Below are 17,420 nucleotides of genomic sequence, written 5' to 3' on the forward strand. Positions count from 1 at the left end.
GGCGATAGAATATGAATTTTTCAATTGTCTCTGAGTGGAGCGCATGGATTATATTGACTTTGAGGAAGAGATATTAATTATTTTCACCCATTACATAAGGTGAAAGAGTGTGTAGATTGTGTAGATTGAATTCTTGAGAAATTTCGAAAGGTAAGAATTTTGTACCTTCTTCAAGTTCAAAAAAGAAAAAAAATATGATGAAATAATGTAAGGAATGAATACGCGAAGGAAATACTTCTTTAATGCTAGTTTGTACAATTTCAATTATGAACAATAAATAAATTTTCGAATTAAGTAATTTGAAAATCTCACAACGTGGAGTGTAAATGATTGATAGAATCAAACTTCCACGTTACAAGATTCAAGTAGGATGAATCGATGAGTCAAAAGCAATCAGTTAGCACACACAAAAGCTGCGTAATGTTTTTGGTTCCATAAATATTATCGAGTGAATGAAAAAACTCAACGTGAAACTCTCACCTTTACATTTATATTTTCTTTCGCACTAGTTTCAAAAAACTCTACGCCGAGAACCTCAGCCAACTGTCTTCCCCTCTCGTAGCTGATCACTCTCTCATCCTCCATGTCACATTTGTTGCCTACCAAAATAACCTGAGCGTTATCCCATGAATACGTTTTGATCTGAGTAACCCTGTAAGAGAGAATGGCAGAGTTTCTTAAAACTGAAAGGTAAGTGGGGAGCGATTCAATTATCACTTTTGTGGATGATAATAGATTCTGAAATCACATGTTTTGCGAAATTGTATGAGAAAAGACTCACCAGTCCTGAACACTATTGAAAGATTCTTCATTCGTTATATCATACATTAATATGAATCCCATCGCTCCTCGGTAATATGCGGTTGTGATCGTCCTGTATCTCTCCTGGCCTGCTGTGTCCTGAAAAAATGAAGTTTTTTTGCATCACCACATTTTCCTTATTCAGGATTGAATACGAATAATCGAATTATTCATATTCATGTTTTGCTGAATAACAAATTACTCAACCGTTTGTTATCAATAGATTATAATAACGGAAAATTTATATTTATAAAAGAAACAATTTTTATCCACTCAAAATTTCAGGATTCATTTGAATGTGAAAATTTTCAGAAGTTTTATGTCAAAGCTATTTTCGGTTTTTTTTGTCCGTGGTCTGAAGATTTATATGTCTGACGTTTCGTCTACTACTGCGGTAGACAATATCAAAATATATTTCAATAATAGTCATTGCCTTTTATCTTCTATTGGAATTATCCCTGTTTTCGAATTTTTATTGTCTCTCTTTATATTCTTACATTAAAAATTTGAGTTTTATCGAATATTATTGTATCTTTGAATGAGATAATGAGTTCTTCCTTTTTTGAGAGCATGTTTGGCTACAATTGATTCGTCGGTTTTTCTGAGACAATAATTCTTCTTATTTTCAGAGAGTTTCAAGGCGTAGCTCAGGGGTGGGGTCGGACCCCCCTTGAGCATGTGTTGTTGAACATCTGGTTGACTGTATCACCAGTTACCACGTGCACCACGTGCATCACGGAAAGGTCATTTTACACACCGAGGCGTATAAAAACCTACCTAGGGATTTGTTGTGGGCAAGAGAGGCTAACTGGATTGCCCTGAGGGCAATTCATTAAGATGTAATTGTCCCCACTGATAATGTTATAACAGAATTGGTCCATACAAAGTCTAGAAAGCTTGATTTCGTAGTATGAATTCACTGAACTAGGGTTTTTAGTTTTAAAAAAGCATTTGTTAGTACAGTTTTTCCAGTGAAGGGCTTTTGCCATGTCAATGTAATGGTAATTAATCAAATGTGAATTAGCAGATTTTTTTTATTAGGGACCTCTCGAAGCAAAAATCTGGACATGCTTTGCATGTAGACCAACCCGCAGCTATAAGGAATCCGGTATACCCCTGGTGTTGCAAAAAGTTTTCTGGGGTCCTAAGCTGACTACAGACTGTCTATGATAGTTTTCTTTTCGTTAGCCTCAATATTGGCTTCACGTCGTGTTGCTCTAAAATTCTCCCGGCTTGTAACATTTGCATCATTGGAAAGGAAAGCATTTCCCTTGACTAGCCTAGATAGGATTAATTTGCCGTTCCCTCTCCTTGGTCTCTACTTTCGAATTCTCCTTCGCTGTGTCCATTCATTTTGAAGACATTTTCAGATGATTGAGTTGATCAGGGAGACTCCTAAGTTCACAGATATTTCGTGCTTTCTCAACCAATATTTTAATACCCTGTGCTTGGCGGTTAGAGTTTTTATTCAAATACCTGTATGTGTGTGTTGATTTTCTATATACTCTGTGGCCCAATGTACTATCTACACGTCTCTTCACAAGAACATCCAAGCAGGCTGGAGTCGGGAAAGTTCAGATATAATAACTGAGAAGTATCATCAACATTACGCAGCCAAAAATATGATTTTACGACCGCTTGCTTCTAAGGCCCGTTGTTCCAAATTTTCCATAAAAATATGTTGCCGGACTTGATGGACTGCCCATTGTGGTACATCTACTCACTGGAAATGAGTTGATGATGAACAATGAGCGAAGCGGGCGGTTATATCTGCTGGGAATATTTCGCTAATTAGTCGGATCGTGTTTTTGATCGGAACCACCCCGTGCAAGGAGACCACTTCGAAGCTCATTAGTATGTCTCCAGGAGCTAACATCATATCTCTACTTTTTTCGATAAAGTTTCCCGGGGCTTCAATAAATGAATCTGCATTTCCTATAAACGAATGCAGTTGGATTTTAAATCATTCATCCAGCTCATAAGTTGGTGAAGCTATTCCATTCACGATAGGTCCAAGTGGCACAATCTCTTCATGGATTTTTGGTAAGCCATTTTGACGTGGGGGAACGGCTTCGGATTTTTGTATGATCTTCGTGCTCTTATGTATCCCTGTATTCAGTAAGGTGACGATTTTGCTACTATAATCCTTGTGTTTATCACAACGGTGATATATTCTCTGTCATCAGGCACTACCACTACTGTATTGATATTTTTCAGCACCTCACGTTTACGTCGTGTCCTGCGTGGTTTTGCATGCATTATAATCCTTGGCGTTTCTCCACTGTATTTATCCTCAACATAAATTATTTTTCAACACATAACTTTCAGAATGAAATGGAATCAAAAGCAATTGCTATTTCCAATTCTGTATTCCATAATGAATAATCTCCAATTGATTAGGTATTACCTAGGGAAAAATATTTTTTCTAGAGCCCTTATTAGAAAAATGATTGAAGAAAGAAATTCCTCTTACCAAAATATATAGGTAAAAACCACATATAACAAAATTCCATTTGTGAAAAGTGTATCTAATAAACTCGGAATGCTACTCAGTACCGAAAAAAATTAAAGTGGCCTTTTCAAATGAGAACACAGTTGAAAACCATTTTTATCAAAACAAAGAATAGAAATACCAAAAGGAATACAATTCAATATGGTGTAAAAATTGAACTGTGGAAGTGTCACAAATGATATGTTGGTCAAACCAGACAATATCTTGAAACACGAGTTTCAGATCATATGAGAGACTGTAAAAAACGAAATATGAAAAACCCCACAGCCCTCGTTGAACATGAAGAAGAATATGAACTCATTTTTTATTTTGATCAACTATTTTAAATGTTCAACCATTTATCCAAAATACTTTCGAGCAGAATGATATACATTCTCAAATGTGATAGTTTTAAAACTAGAAGAGATGACGTTGACCTTAATACCGCATATTTCAATTTGATATGTAAAATACCACAGTAATTCACCATTGCTCAATTTGTATTGTATCTATGATATAAATAAGGATTACCATAATTGACTGGCTTGAAAAGATCAATGGAAAAAAATTTTACCCATATTTGCAGCTTGACTCGTTTGTCATGCCTGAAAACTGTTTTCACTTTGAAGTCTATCCCCACTGTGCTAACGAAGGCTGAAGTAAAACTGTCATCAGCGTATCGAAATAAAAACGAAGTTTTTCCCACCGAACTGTTTCCTATTATTAGTAATTTGAACATGTAGTCGAAGTTCTGATCGGCAGCGTCCTTCTGCCATTTTGGGTCTGTTCCGGCCATCTGAAATTGAAAAAAACATTATTGTGGCTGAAGGTATCATTGAATCACTTCATTAAGGAAAATAATAATTCGAAAAAATCATAACTTGGATCTCATTTCGAAAGAAACAAATCACTTCTTTCAATCTCAACTTTCAATGTTCACCACCAACACCCAATTTTTGGAATTACTTATATTTCTTTTTCAATATCAGAAATATTTCAGAACGAAGAAATGAATAGGTATTCACTTTACTGGAATGTTACGTTCGCTATGTCCACGTATCCAGTAAATGTTTAGTATGATTATATGGAAGTTTTTTCTTGAAATGATAACATACGATTGATATACTGAACCAAATTCAAATAATTTTATTATTTCATGACAGACATTCACAAAAAATCGTAATATCGTGTTTGATGAATATTGCTGGATTGTTTCAAAAGTTAGCAACCGTCGTAGAAAAAGTATAGTACACAACTCGAGGATGTGACCAAATACGCCCACTCACAAATTGTCGCACTCGGCTAACGCCTCGTGCTTACAATTTTCCCTTCGTGGGTAATTAGCTTCTTAAGTGGAATCCCTATGATTTGAACAATCGCCAGAAACGGCCACATTCCAAAATCTGGTTTTCTTTGTATTTGCGCAACCAAAACGCTCATTCTTAGGATCGGATCGTCACGTCTGATAGAAATTGAATCCTCTACGACATCATTTGACGTTCAGAACAGTGGTTGGACATCGATGAGCCATCTAAGCCCTTCTCACAGGCAAAAATTCACCAAAACGACTGTATGGTGAAATGATAACATACGATTGATATACTGAACCAAATTCAAATAATTTTATTATTTCATGACAGACATTCACAAAAAATCGTAATATCGTGTTTGATGAATATTGCTGGATTGTTTCAAAAGTTAGCAACCGTCGTAGAAAAAGTATAGTACACAACTCGAGGATGTGACCAAATACGCCCACTCACAAATTGTCGCACTCGGCTAACGCCTCGTGCTTACAATTTTCCCTTCGTGGGTAATTAGCTTCTTAAGTGGAATCCCTATGATTTGAACAATCGCCAGAAACGGCCACATTCCAAAATCTGGTTTTCTTTGTATTTGCGCAACCAAAACGCTCATTCTTAGGATCGGATCGTCACGTCTGATAGAAATTGAATTCTCTACGACATCATTTGACGTTCAGAACAGTGGTTGGACATCGATGAGCCATCTAAGCCCTTCTCACAGGCAAAAATTCACCAAAACGACTGTATGGTGGTCAGCGGCTGGTGTGAATAACCATTACTTTTTAGAATCGGGCCAAAACATCACACATTGTGAGTAAATCGACGAAATGAAAGAAAACTCACGTCAACAGCAGCTGTCACTAGTCAACGAAAAAGGTTCGCCCTGCTCCATGGCAAAGTTCCACAAATCACCGTCCGAAAATTAAATGAATTATGCGTTGAAGTTTTGCCTCACCCACAAAACTTCCCAGACCATCCGCCAACCATGTACTATCTTTTCAAGCACTTCAAAAACGTTCTCACCAGTAGCACCTCCGCCAATAAGGACCAGGCTTCCTCCTCTCTGTTATTTCTTCTTTCGATTTTTATGAGGTGTTTTCTGCATATCATCAAATCTCATTCATAATTTTCCAAACACTTCTACTCCTTCGCATATACACTATCTTATTCCACTCCTCCACTCCTCAAAGAGTAGACTGTTTTCCAAGCAGACCACTCACATATCAAGATTCATTACAGCGCTGTCTACTGAAACTTAGGAGGAGGTCTATGAGGAAAGCAGTTCAAATAGTAAATACAATAACTTGTAACAAGCTAAAGTAACAAATAGTAGCTTCATCACAATCAAAACAGTAAACAACACGATGATATCAAACCCAAAGTAAGTTGCTACGATATTTAACAACCACTTTACAACCCAAACATGCAGTTAGAACTCAGGTAGTACAGGGTTAGCGAAGAACAAAGCCACAATATTTTCAGAACCGACTAATCATACAGAAATATATAATATTGTGAATGACCTACAACTGAAATTTGCTAGTGGACTTGATTCCATTCCACCTTTAATTCTAAAAAAAATCTGGGAGATACATTTGTGATCCTCTGGTAGATGCAATAAATGAGAGTCTGGTATCTGGTATCTTCCCAGATAAGTTGAAAATAGCAAGAGTAATACCAATACACAAAAAAGAGTCGAAAGCGGATTTAAATAACTATAGACCGATATCCATTCTACCTTCGCCTTCAAACGTCTTTCAGAGAGTAATCTACAAGTGATTGCAAACACTCTTGAATCTGAATAAGATACTTGCTCCACAACAATACAGATTTAGACAAGGGATGTCAACTGAACTTGCAATTCATAATGCGATAACAGAAATAATGGATAATATTGAAGAAAATAATAGGACTAACCATGTCAAAGGCCTTTGACATGGTTAGTCATACTATTTTACTAAATAAACTAGAAAATTATGGAATTAGAGACAATGCACACGACCTTATGAACTCATATTTGTCTGGAAGATACCAAGTCGTAGATATCAAAATAACAAACTTATTCTGATAGAAATCTAACTCAAGAAGTTCCACAGGGATCTATCCTAGGACCAATATTGTTCTTGATATACGTGAATGACCTTCCACAATCACTAGATACAGGTCTAGTCTGTCCATTTGCAGATGATACGTCGGTAACAGTGTCTGGGTCTTCTCCAGAGGGTTATCTGAGGTAGGCAAAAAAATGCTCGGGTGGTGTTCGGAGAACGGATTAAAATTGAATACAAACAAAACAGGACTAATCCACTTCAGAACTTTCCAAAACAGACAGGAATCGATCTATGTCAAATTGGACCATAAATCTATTCCAGAAATGTACGATTTCAAATTTTTGGGGGTCACAGTTGATAGCAGTATCAGATGGGACATATACGTGAAAGAACTGAACTCAAGGTTCTGTTCTGTAGCAGGAGTAATTCGAGTAACAAGGGACCAAGTCTCGTTGAACAGCATAAAGGTATATTACTATGCTCATGTTCAATCCATTGTGTTAAAATTACCTTATGGGTCAACATATAAACCATACTTCAAAGAACTCGCTTTATTAACCGTTCCTTCCTTGTACTTTCTTCAATTAGTAACTTGTTGCGAAAAAACACTACCACATCTTTACAAGGAAATGCAATCAAATGGCAATAAATACTAGAGGAAGAATCGACCCCAGTATACCAAAACACACAACTTCATTCTATGAGACGGAGTCCCACTATAAAGCCATTGAGGCATATCAGTCACTCCCAACTGAAATAAAAAATGCTCAGTACCTCAGGAAATAACGATAGAGTATCTGAAAGAAAAACACTATTACAGTTTCAACAGCTGGTGATGGGTCTTGATGTAGTTGTCTCATAAACTTCCAAACTACAATAATTTTTAGTGGATGTATTTATGAATACTTGTATTTATTTTATTCAGTCAATGAATTGTATTGTTACCTTTGTCACTGTACATACATTTTAATGCATTGTTTTATAACCCCTGACGTGCTATGTCCTCAGTTGATTTTATGGCAATAAAGAATATTATTATTATCATTATCATTAAATTCGATTCATATCCCAATGAGGAAGAAAAAGTTTCCATCCTATCTCAAACTGGTAGCAAATTGTCAAAAACGACTCTCCTTGATAGAAAGACTTAACAGATTTTCGCTGATCTGGATCCCTGGCTATACTGGCCTGGAAAACAATGAGGCTGCAAAATCCCTTGCAAAATAGGGTGCTACAAACAGCTTCATCGGACTAGAATCTGTCATTGGCATCGCTTTATGCTTTCCCAAACAAAGACCTGGATGGCAAGAAGATTTATGAACTTCTGGCAGAATCTTCCAGGATTGGCTGACTCCAAGGCGGTAATTCACCCTTCGAAACTTGATACCAAACAGTTGGTGGACTATAGTAGGGATGAACTACGATGTCTAACTGTCGGAAGACAGTGTGAGTCGCCTCTGTTTGGAAATGATGAAATAGCAGAGCCTGCTTCGCTGGGGACCGAATCAGGTTTTTAGAGTTCTGTAACGAAAATTTCGTTCCATTGCTGAAGTTTTAACATTTTGCATCGAAGTAATACCGGGACAGTAGTCACTTCCTCTTTCAAATTCGAGTGAAGATCGCTTGCGCGGAAAACATCGGATATCGATGGCATATCGTGATCATCGAGAAATGTTTGCTTCCGAGCGGGACTTGAATAGCGACCGTTGACGAATTGACAGGTTTGTGCAGAGAACGTGGTGTAAAGGCATTTTCTGGTAAAAGACCTATTTATCCTATTTATCTTTTATTAAATTGTGTAGGAAGGTAGATTGAATGTTTAGATAACCCATTGAGTAATTCTGTTGATTTACAGTGAACAATTTTCGGATTTTTCCGAGACCACGAGGATTGAGAGGTTGAAAATCAAAATTTCCTTTTATTTAAAGAATCGTTGGAAGGAATCGAATTTCCGTGTTATATACCTGTTAGGGAGATCCCTTTGGAGAGGATCAATAATATATTTCTGGTATTCATTGAAATTTGATCACCTTGAAAATTTTAGTTGAATTCCTCATGTTCCTTCGGGGATAGGAACTTGCTAGCCCAATATCGTGCAATCACGAATTCAACCATTCACTTTGTTTAAACAGTGTCTTCTCTGTATACCTTTTTTTTAGATATTAAAATAGTATTATTCCGGGGACTGACCATTGACTACTAGTACAGCCGGACAAGGAACCAACAGAGGAATTCTTCAGGTGAGCATTTATTTTCTATATTCAATTTGTTCATGATGAATGATCTCTTTGTGAGAAATAAATGCAAATCTGAGAGAGTTGTTCTCTGTTCTTCTGAGCTGTGTAGTGGTCAGCGTTGGAATTTTCCCCTGTCGGACATTCAATTCCTGGTCTGTACGATTTATATCTCAGGTCTACTAGGTAGTATCTTGGGCCTTTACCGATTGTACCTGCCACCCCTGTCAGCGTTGAAGGTAGCTCTATCTGAATTCAAAGTTATCTGACAAAAATTTGTTTAGGATTTGTCACCCAAAATTTATCTTCCTTTGGATTCAGAATTATCTGGCATATATTAGCCGTTTTGTCTTATTCCTATCTTAATAATACCGGAAATTGCATTACATATCCTTACGATATCCTTACAAATTATCAAAGATTATTTTCAGTTGTATTTAACCTGGCAATTGTTATCAATTGGACAACTACTGGATAGATTTTCAATAGAGTTCATAAGGAATTGATTTAATTATCAATTTTATTGTTCACCTACCACTTGTAGTGGAATTTACTATTTCCCATTTTCTTAGGAGAATACTGGCTTTTCTAGTTTCATTTTTTCTTATTTTATTTCGTTTCAATTTTTCACTAACCTTTACTTGGTTTTGAAAGTAAAATTTTGTTGAGTAAAATTCAGAATATACCCTAAGGTTCTAAGGATATCCTTCGTTCCCTGAAATATTGTTTAATCAATTCTGATTCATTCCGTTTGTGTCGCATAACATTGAGGAAGCCAAATACTGGGTAGAGGATTGGTATTACCAGGAGGTCCCATCGCTGACGAATTCTGATCGAAGAGGCTCAGTTAACCACAACAAACAATCGTCCTGCTTCATAGAGGCCATTGAGTCGTCATCGTTGTCAAGTTAGGAACGATAACAAGTAACTGTTAGCCCAGTAGATTCCAGCCCAACAGCATTTCGTTAGGACCAGCTTCGTTCAAACCACCCACCCAGGTATTATCCAACCAGGACCATCTTCGTTTGAATCAGATTGACAGATTTGTAAATGTTCTGAATTTTAGAAGCCTTCAGCTGATATTTTTTTGTTGTTTACATAATTTTGTTAGTTAATATAGCCTTCAGCTTTTGATCCTTGATGCATATAGCCTTCAGCCTTTGAAATTTTCATTAATATAGCCTTCAGCTTGAAATTTGTTATAGCCTTTAGCTTATTGTTGATTTTTATTAATTAAAGTTGTTAATTGTTCCTGCTGGTTTGTTCTGCCTCCTCCCCCAAGATAGAAAATTTCATCGGTAGTAATTATGTGTCACTTAATTTTCATTTGCTACCTGGCGCCCATATAATGAGCCAGTCAAGTCAACTTTGTTATATTGGTAGTAGTCAGTTTCAATTTGCTTTCGACTGTTACCAATCATTTGTTGAAACTTACTCACACCCTCACTGTAACAATCTGAGCAGCCTATAAGCACATAAGTGATAACTCCCATATTTTGAACTTTGAGTTTTACCTTTGCACGTTCAAAACTTGGAGAGTTACAGTTCGTCAGAGCCGTACTCTCACCATTTGACCTGAAAGAACACTTACCATACAAACGAATCGGCTTCGTTGAGAAGCTGGGTTTATTGACTCAAGTGTGAATAGGTGTCAGCCACAATGAACCCTTGCGGGTTGCGGGGGATGGTCGCATATACCCACTCACCTTGGACCCAACCTAACCTAACATATCTTAAATTAAGTGAAGCATCCGCATATCACTCGTTTTCATTTTTCAAGTTATTTCTGGATCTGAAACCATTTTATCAAAACATGTCGAAGACTTTGGCAACATTACTTCGGCTGAGAAGTCGAATAATATTCAAAAGCAGGTTCTTGCTTCACCATAATGATACCTCTTCGAATGTTATATTGTGAGAAAAATGATGAATTTTACAAATTTGTCGATATGCAGTGGAACATTCCATTTCTAATTCATAATCATAATTTGTTACCTTTCTGGACGTATCACAATAACGCTGAAGACTGCTTTCAATTTCATTTCCTTCATGGTATCCGAAAGTTTCTCCTGTTACTGAAAAAGAATATGCTCTTTCCAAAAAAAAATAGTGTTTGTTATAATCATGAAAGTATTTACGGGTGTCATTCTCTAGTCAAACTGATTGATAGCGTATAAATATACTGGCTGATATCAATTTTACAATTAGATATAATTGGAGAAAAAACTTACATGGTCAGAAAAATAGCCTAAAGGAATTTCAACCCAAGAAATGAGCCTGTGAGATCGACGTTTTTTTAGTTCGCACGCGTGGTCACCTGTTGGTAAATGTATAATATTAAAAATAATATTTTTGATCCCATCAGTTGTAATGCTTTTCATTCAAGACGGCTCTATAAAAATTTTAAAGCTTATGAAGGATAAGAAACGTTTGTTCAATAATTATATATTGACAAAAGAAGAACTTAGATTCTCGCGCCCTGTATACTAAATGGGCTGGAAAGTTCTTAGGCTAACACACAGATGGCGCTACCAGTATCAAATTAATATAATTTTTAGTTTGCAGGTCGTTCACAATGTTTCGTGGTGCATTTCATAAGTTTGGACTTACATTGTCTAATATGATATAAATTGATTTGAAATCCTTGGAAGAATATGTAAAAAAATTAAAAAGATGAGCTAAAAAATCACAATCATATTGAGCAAAAAAAAATTGAAATAAAATACAAGCAACAACCAGAACAAAAACAAAATTATATATCATTTCCTTCTCTCCACTTCATCGGTTTTAGCGGGAACTGACCGTTTGGCGGGAGTTAGTCGTGTTCCGCTTGATTAGAGGTTTCCATATGTTGCGTATCTCTACGCTACCTTGGCTAGATGCGTTGTTGGACAACATATATGCGGCTTCTTTGAATTTTCTCATAAACCAGTGTTTCTCCTTGTGGATGATTTCAACTTGATGTTATTTTGATGAGTCCAAACATGCTCTGCTATTTTCTCTTCGCTGTGTGTGTTTCTTATGCTCGGCAATGCAAACTTTGGTGTTCTCTCCGTTTCACCGATGTATGATTCTACGCACTCGAAGGTTATCCGGTGAATGTAATTCTTGGACTCGCAGTCCGCGTTTGGTGGCCTGGTTTTCGTAAGGCTGCTACGGATAGTGTTCCCATATTTGAAGCAGGTTATTATCCTTTCCGATAATTCTCTGATGTAGGGAAGTACTGGTTGTGGCGGCTTCTCTTCCTTGTAGAGCTCTTGCTGTCTTCTAGCTAAATCCTGTTCTACCATCACTCTAGAGTAACCATTTTCTTGTGGGTCATTTTTGATGATGCCTTGTTGCTTTTCGAGACCTTCCTTTGTAGACTACTAGACCGTGTCCGAAAGCACGGTCTAGTAGAGTCTTGACGATTCCCCTCCTAGTCGATTGATGGTGGTTGGATTTCTGGTTCAGATATTGTCCTGTGTGAGTAGGTTTTCGATATACAGATATTTCACATTTAGTGTCGGTCCTCTTCACTAATACGTCTACGAAGGGCAATTCGTTGTGGACTCCCTTCTCCATTGTGAAAGTGATCGAAGGACTTACGTTGTTGATGTGCTTCAGAAAAGTGTCTAGTTCTGCATTCCCATAGTTCCATATTATGGAGGTGTCGTCTACGTATCTCAACTAGACTCGGGACTTCCTGTGAGCTTCTTTAATGGCCAGAGTTTCAAACCACTCCATATATATGTCGGCTATAACCAGTGAATGTAGCGAACCCTTTGGCGGTCCCTCATCTTGCGTAAATAATTCGTCCTTCAGTTGGAAGTAGCAGTTGATCTTGCTCTTTGACTTCGATTGCCTCTAATAGTCTGACTAATTGCCTTGAACTTCTCACAAAATATGATGTTTTTCCTTGCAGTGGTTTGAGCTGCAAGGAAATCATCCACAAGGAAGAACACTGGTATATGAGAAAGTTTAAAGAAGCCGCATATATGTAGATCAACTAAGCAATCAGCCAAGCTGGCGTAGAGAAATGCAACATATGGAAACCTTCCATCAAGCGGAACACGACCAACTTTTGCCAAACGGTCAGTTTCTGCTAAATCCGATTAAGCGATGATAGAGAGAAGAGGGGATAGGTGAAAGCACCCAAATGACCTATAAATAGTCGTATCTCGGAGGAATGAGTCCAAAAATTGCTTCGAATGTTTACTGAACATTATAAACAGTTAGTTGGCCCTCAGACACTTTCCCAGAAGGTGGAAGCATGCGATCGTCGTCATGATCCCAAAACAGGGTCAGAACCCGCTGTTACCACACAACTATCGCCCGATCAGTCTACTCTCGTCGGCGGCTAAGCTGGCTGAAAGAGTTGTTCTTCAAAGGCTCAGCGAAGAAGTTGAGGACCGAATTGTTCTGCCTGACGAACAATTTGGCTTCAGGAGAGAACACTCCACTGAGTTACAGGCTCTGAGGCTGGTCGAAAACACCATCAAAGAGCTCAACTCCGATAAAAAGTACACATAGTGCTACTCGACATCTCGAAGGCCTTCGACCATGTTTGGTACGAAGGCCTTCTACTCAAATTAAACGAGTTCGACCTGCCTCGGGGCCTCATCCGGTGGATTGGGTCTTTCTTGAAAGACAGGACATTCCAGGTTAGAGTAGAGGGCTCTCTATCTGACAACAGAGAGATCCTCGCTGGAGTGCCATATGGGGCCGTGCTCTGACGTTGTACTCACTTTACACCAGTGACCTTCCGAGGCCCGAGGCTGTGAAGATATCTCTGTACTGATGATACGGGTCTCCTCTCATCTTCCATGGGTCGAGAGCTCGGCGTCGTCTACATGCAACGGGCATTGGACTACCTCAAGCGCTGGTACCTTGACCAGGGGATAACCATGGCGATTGCCATCTTCTCCGGCCAGAAAAGTGAGAATCTCTGGAAGGGAGATTGACTGGCGAGCACGGGTAAAGTACCTCGGCCTTCCAATAGACCGTAGGCTCACTTAGAACCCACACATAATGACCTTCAAATCTAAGATCGAGAGTCGGATAACACGTCTGATCAACAGAAGATCAAAAATGAGTCTTAAAAACAAGATTATCATCAATAATACGATGTTCAAGCCTATCATCATGTATGCTTCAGGCGTCTGGGGACAAGCCGCGAAATATAATATCTCCATTTTGGAGGTATTGCAAAACAAGTTGAAGAGGATGATTGTAAATGCTCCTTGGTTCGTGCGGAATGAAGCCATCCGCAGAGATTTGCAGCTGCCTTCCATTCGGCAGCCCATTCAGTCAAGAAATCACAGAGTTTTTGATGGTGCAGAAGCTCATGAAAACCCATTAGTCAGGGAAGCTATGGATTATACTGTAGATGACCCCTCCCGATATAGAAGGCCCCGACACTCTGTCGAATGAGGCCCCTATGTCCTCCGTTGAAAGACGAACAATTCCTTCATCCAACCCACCCCAGCCAGGTAGGGGTTCACCGTGAAGGACGGTACTGATGTCTGAGGACATTCATGCCGCCATACCATCAACACTCACCATCAGTTATGACCCGTTTGTCCTTCTGGCAAACATCAGTCCAAAGGGTAAGGGAGCCAGGCTTCAACCTGTCTGAAATCAAGACGACGTTCATTATCACCCGAAGACGATTGTGGATACAAACAGTCGAAAAGTGGTGAAGTAACTTGGTTTGGAACCTTTTAAATTTTAATTTTCATTTCTTGTTCATATATTTTTTTAATTTTCATCTTGTGTTAATATTTCAATCATTTGATTTTTTGTTTGTTGCTGGTTGTTGCTTGTATTTCATTTCATTATAATTTCAGTTTTGTTTGCTTAACATAATTGATATTTTTCACCTAATCTTTTTCATTTTTTCACAGATTCTTTCAAGGATTTCAAATCAATTTATATCATATTAGATAATATGATTATTGGTCAACCCTATTTGTTGGAGTATCATTTTTTGAGTGGAGCAACTTTTGCTAGTTTGAAAAAAATCGTGTTAATAAAGCATAGGATAGGACGGTTACCTTGAAGGGTTTACGTGTGTGGTGTGCTTCACTCACTCAATCCACCGCTTTGTGAACCGGTGGTTCAAACCACAAGGCGGAACAATCGGTTTTCACTTCCAATTATCCAACCCGTGTTAGGAATCACACGCTCGAAGGTAAGACTACGTTGTTCCTCAGCACAAGATTTGAATTTTGAGGGTTATTGTTCGTAGGGGGGCGACAGCTGGGTAACGAAGAAACAGATTTCAACAGATTGATTTGTGGCGAAAATAAATACTGTTGAAGTTAAGGTTTGACTTGATGAACATCATTTGGATTTTGCATAAGGAAAATCAACCTTTGAGAAGTGGTTTGCTGAGTTTCATGAAGGTGAAATGAGCACCGAAGACAATGCATGCAGTGGACGATTAAGAGAGGCTGCTACCGACGAAATAATCGAAAAGGTTCGCAAAATAATTTTGGATGACCGCAAAGTTGAGTTATTCAAGATAGCTGAGGCTCAAAACCTATCGAAGGATTCTGTTGGACATATCGTGTGTGAATATTTGGTTATGTGGAAGCTCTGTTCTAAAAGGGTGCTGCGCGAGCTCAGAATTGACCAGAAACAAGTAATTGATGATTCTCAGCAGTAATTGAAGTAGCTTCTCCTGAAAAAACAGAATTATTGCATCGATATATGACAATTAATTTCACACCAGTATCAGAAGAATCGTCATTGTCGACTAATATATAGCGTTATTGCAAGGTTTGAAGGACGAAATCGCCCCATTTGAAGAAAAGGAAAGTGCTGTTCGAGCAAGATAATGCATCATGTTACAAATCAATGGAAACGATCGCAAAACGGCATGAATTAGGCTTCGAATTGTTTCCGCGTCCACCGTATTCTCCAAATCTAACCCCTAGCGACTTTTTCTGTTCTGAGACCTCAAGAGAAAGCTCATGAGTGGAAATTTAGCGTCAATAGAGGAGTTATTGTTGAAAACAAGGCCTATTTTGAGGTTGAAGATAAATCGTACAATAAAAATGACATAGAAAAATAGTATGACTACTATAAACTCTGTATTGCCCTCGAAGGCAACCATATTGAATAATATAATCAAATTTTATTGACTTTTTTCTATGTTAGCCTTCGACTTCTTCAGTCCAACTATTAGGTAAACAAAACCGGATTAACGAACCCATGTTTCCATATTAACGTGTACCTGCCAATCATTATTTGCTCTAATAGTGGTATCAGTATTTATTCACGCAGAAAAAAGTCATGACACTATTTCTTGGACCATTCTAGAGATATTTGGTCCTTTCATGATTTATGATAGGGCGCTTTGTTTCGAAGATACGGGGCAAAAAAAAATTACGACAACAAATTCAGTAATTTTATAATTATTAATGTAGCCTAAATAAAAGTGTAGCGTACCAAACTGGACCTAGAAAGTAATAAAAAATATAACAATTCTGGTAGTATCTATCAACAACATTCCGATTACTACAAACGGCTGCTGACATTGAATTTGAACAGCATATCTCGTAAATGATCCTTCTGTTTTTAAAAGAGTTCGGAAGTTGATGAGGACCACCTCTCGAGCAGGGGGTAGTAATTTTCAACAGTTCTTGTAGATTAAGAAACACTACATGTAATTTTGGTAATAAATTGTTATTGTCGAATTTTTTTTTTCGCTGCTTATCTTCGAAATAAAGCGCAATATCAAAATTCATCAAAGGACAAAAAATTTTCAGAATAATCGCATGTTTGATAAACACCATGTATACACTGAATACAACCTGCGATGTATTAGACTAAGAGAGATTTCAAATGAGAATTTATCAAATTAGTTCATTTCAATTTTCAGTCTTCATGATAATTTTTGCTTGCTGGAAATATGTGTTTGTCGATGCGGAGAAATATGATTTATGAAAAATTGACAAGTTTTCACAACAGATGTACCATGCACTTTATTCTCATCTCCATCGACAATCTTTTATTTTCCCAACAACCAAAAATTTTCATGAAGAATAACTTTCATTCATACTAAGAAAACTTTGGTTCAATTTTCCCCTTGTCACATTGCTAGATGTATCGTACCAATTTATTTAATTATTCATAAATGATTGTAAAAATCAATCATTCACTTAGAGTATTTAATTTTCTCAATCAAGTGGTTCGAAAGGACAATTTTTGAATTTTTAATAAACAATCGTAGGGTAGCCGGTCACTAAGAATATTTTTTGATTTTCTGAATTTTTCTCGAATATTTGGCTTCATGGAATAAAGTGGAAAGCTACACAACTGAGGGATTGATGAGAAAGCAGTATTCATTACAATTCGTGAATATTATATTGAACAGTTATGTCACTGAATATGATAACCGTAAGTTATACTAAATTCCAGGCTAATTATTTTCTCCAGTTGATTCTTGAAGAGATTTTCAAGAAAAAAGTTACTATATTTTTCAGTTAGGGTTGAAAATATCCGATTCTATGGTTATTGGGTGCACAATATATGGAATAATGATGGAAAATTT

General features: G+C 37.5%; 1 protein-coding gene across 5 annotated transcripts in view; it reads right to left on the reverse strand.

Moving 5' to 3' along the window:
* The window catches only part of Rab3 (RAS oncogene family member Rab3), a 47,042-nt gene that overhangs the window by 3,773 nt on the left and 25,849 nt on the right, over nucleotides 1-17,420 (reverse strand). For 3 of the 5 annotated variants that reach the window (XM_074180447.1, XM_074180449.1, XM_074180448.1), the window contains exons 2-4: nucleotides 3,867-4,088; nucleotides 782-900; nucleotides 481-652 (exon numbers count right to left, since the gene is read on the reverse strand). In XM_074180447.1, the coding sequence (XP_074036548.1) occupies nucleotides 481-652; nucleotides 782-900; nucleotides 3,867-4,088 (513 nt within the window). Of the gene's footprint in view, nucleotides 1-480; nucleotides 653-781; nucleotides 901-3,866; nucleotides 4,089-10,876; nucleotides 10,957-11,112; nucleotides 11,199-17,420 lie in introns of all 5 variants that reach the window. The other 2 variants (XM_023165555.2, XM_074180446.1) reach the window with 2 other exon arrangements.

This window comes from Leptinotarsa decemlineata, unplaced genomic scaffold, assembly GCF_025532065.1.
Source record: "Leptinotarsa decemlineata unplaced genomic scaffold, Ldec_3_MD MMD2_tig00026294_RagTag_RagTag, whole genome shotgun sequence".
In the NCBI taxonomy this organism is placed as follows: Eukaryota; Metazoa; Arthropoda; class Insecta; order Coleoptera; family Chrysomelidae; genus Leptinotarsa; species Leptinotarsa decemlineata.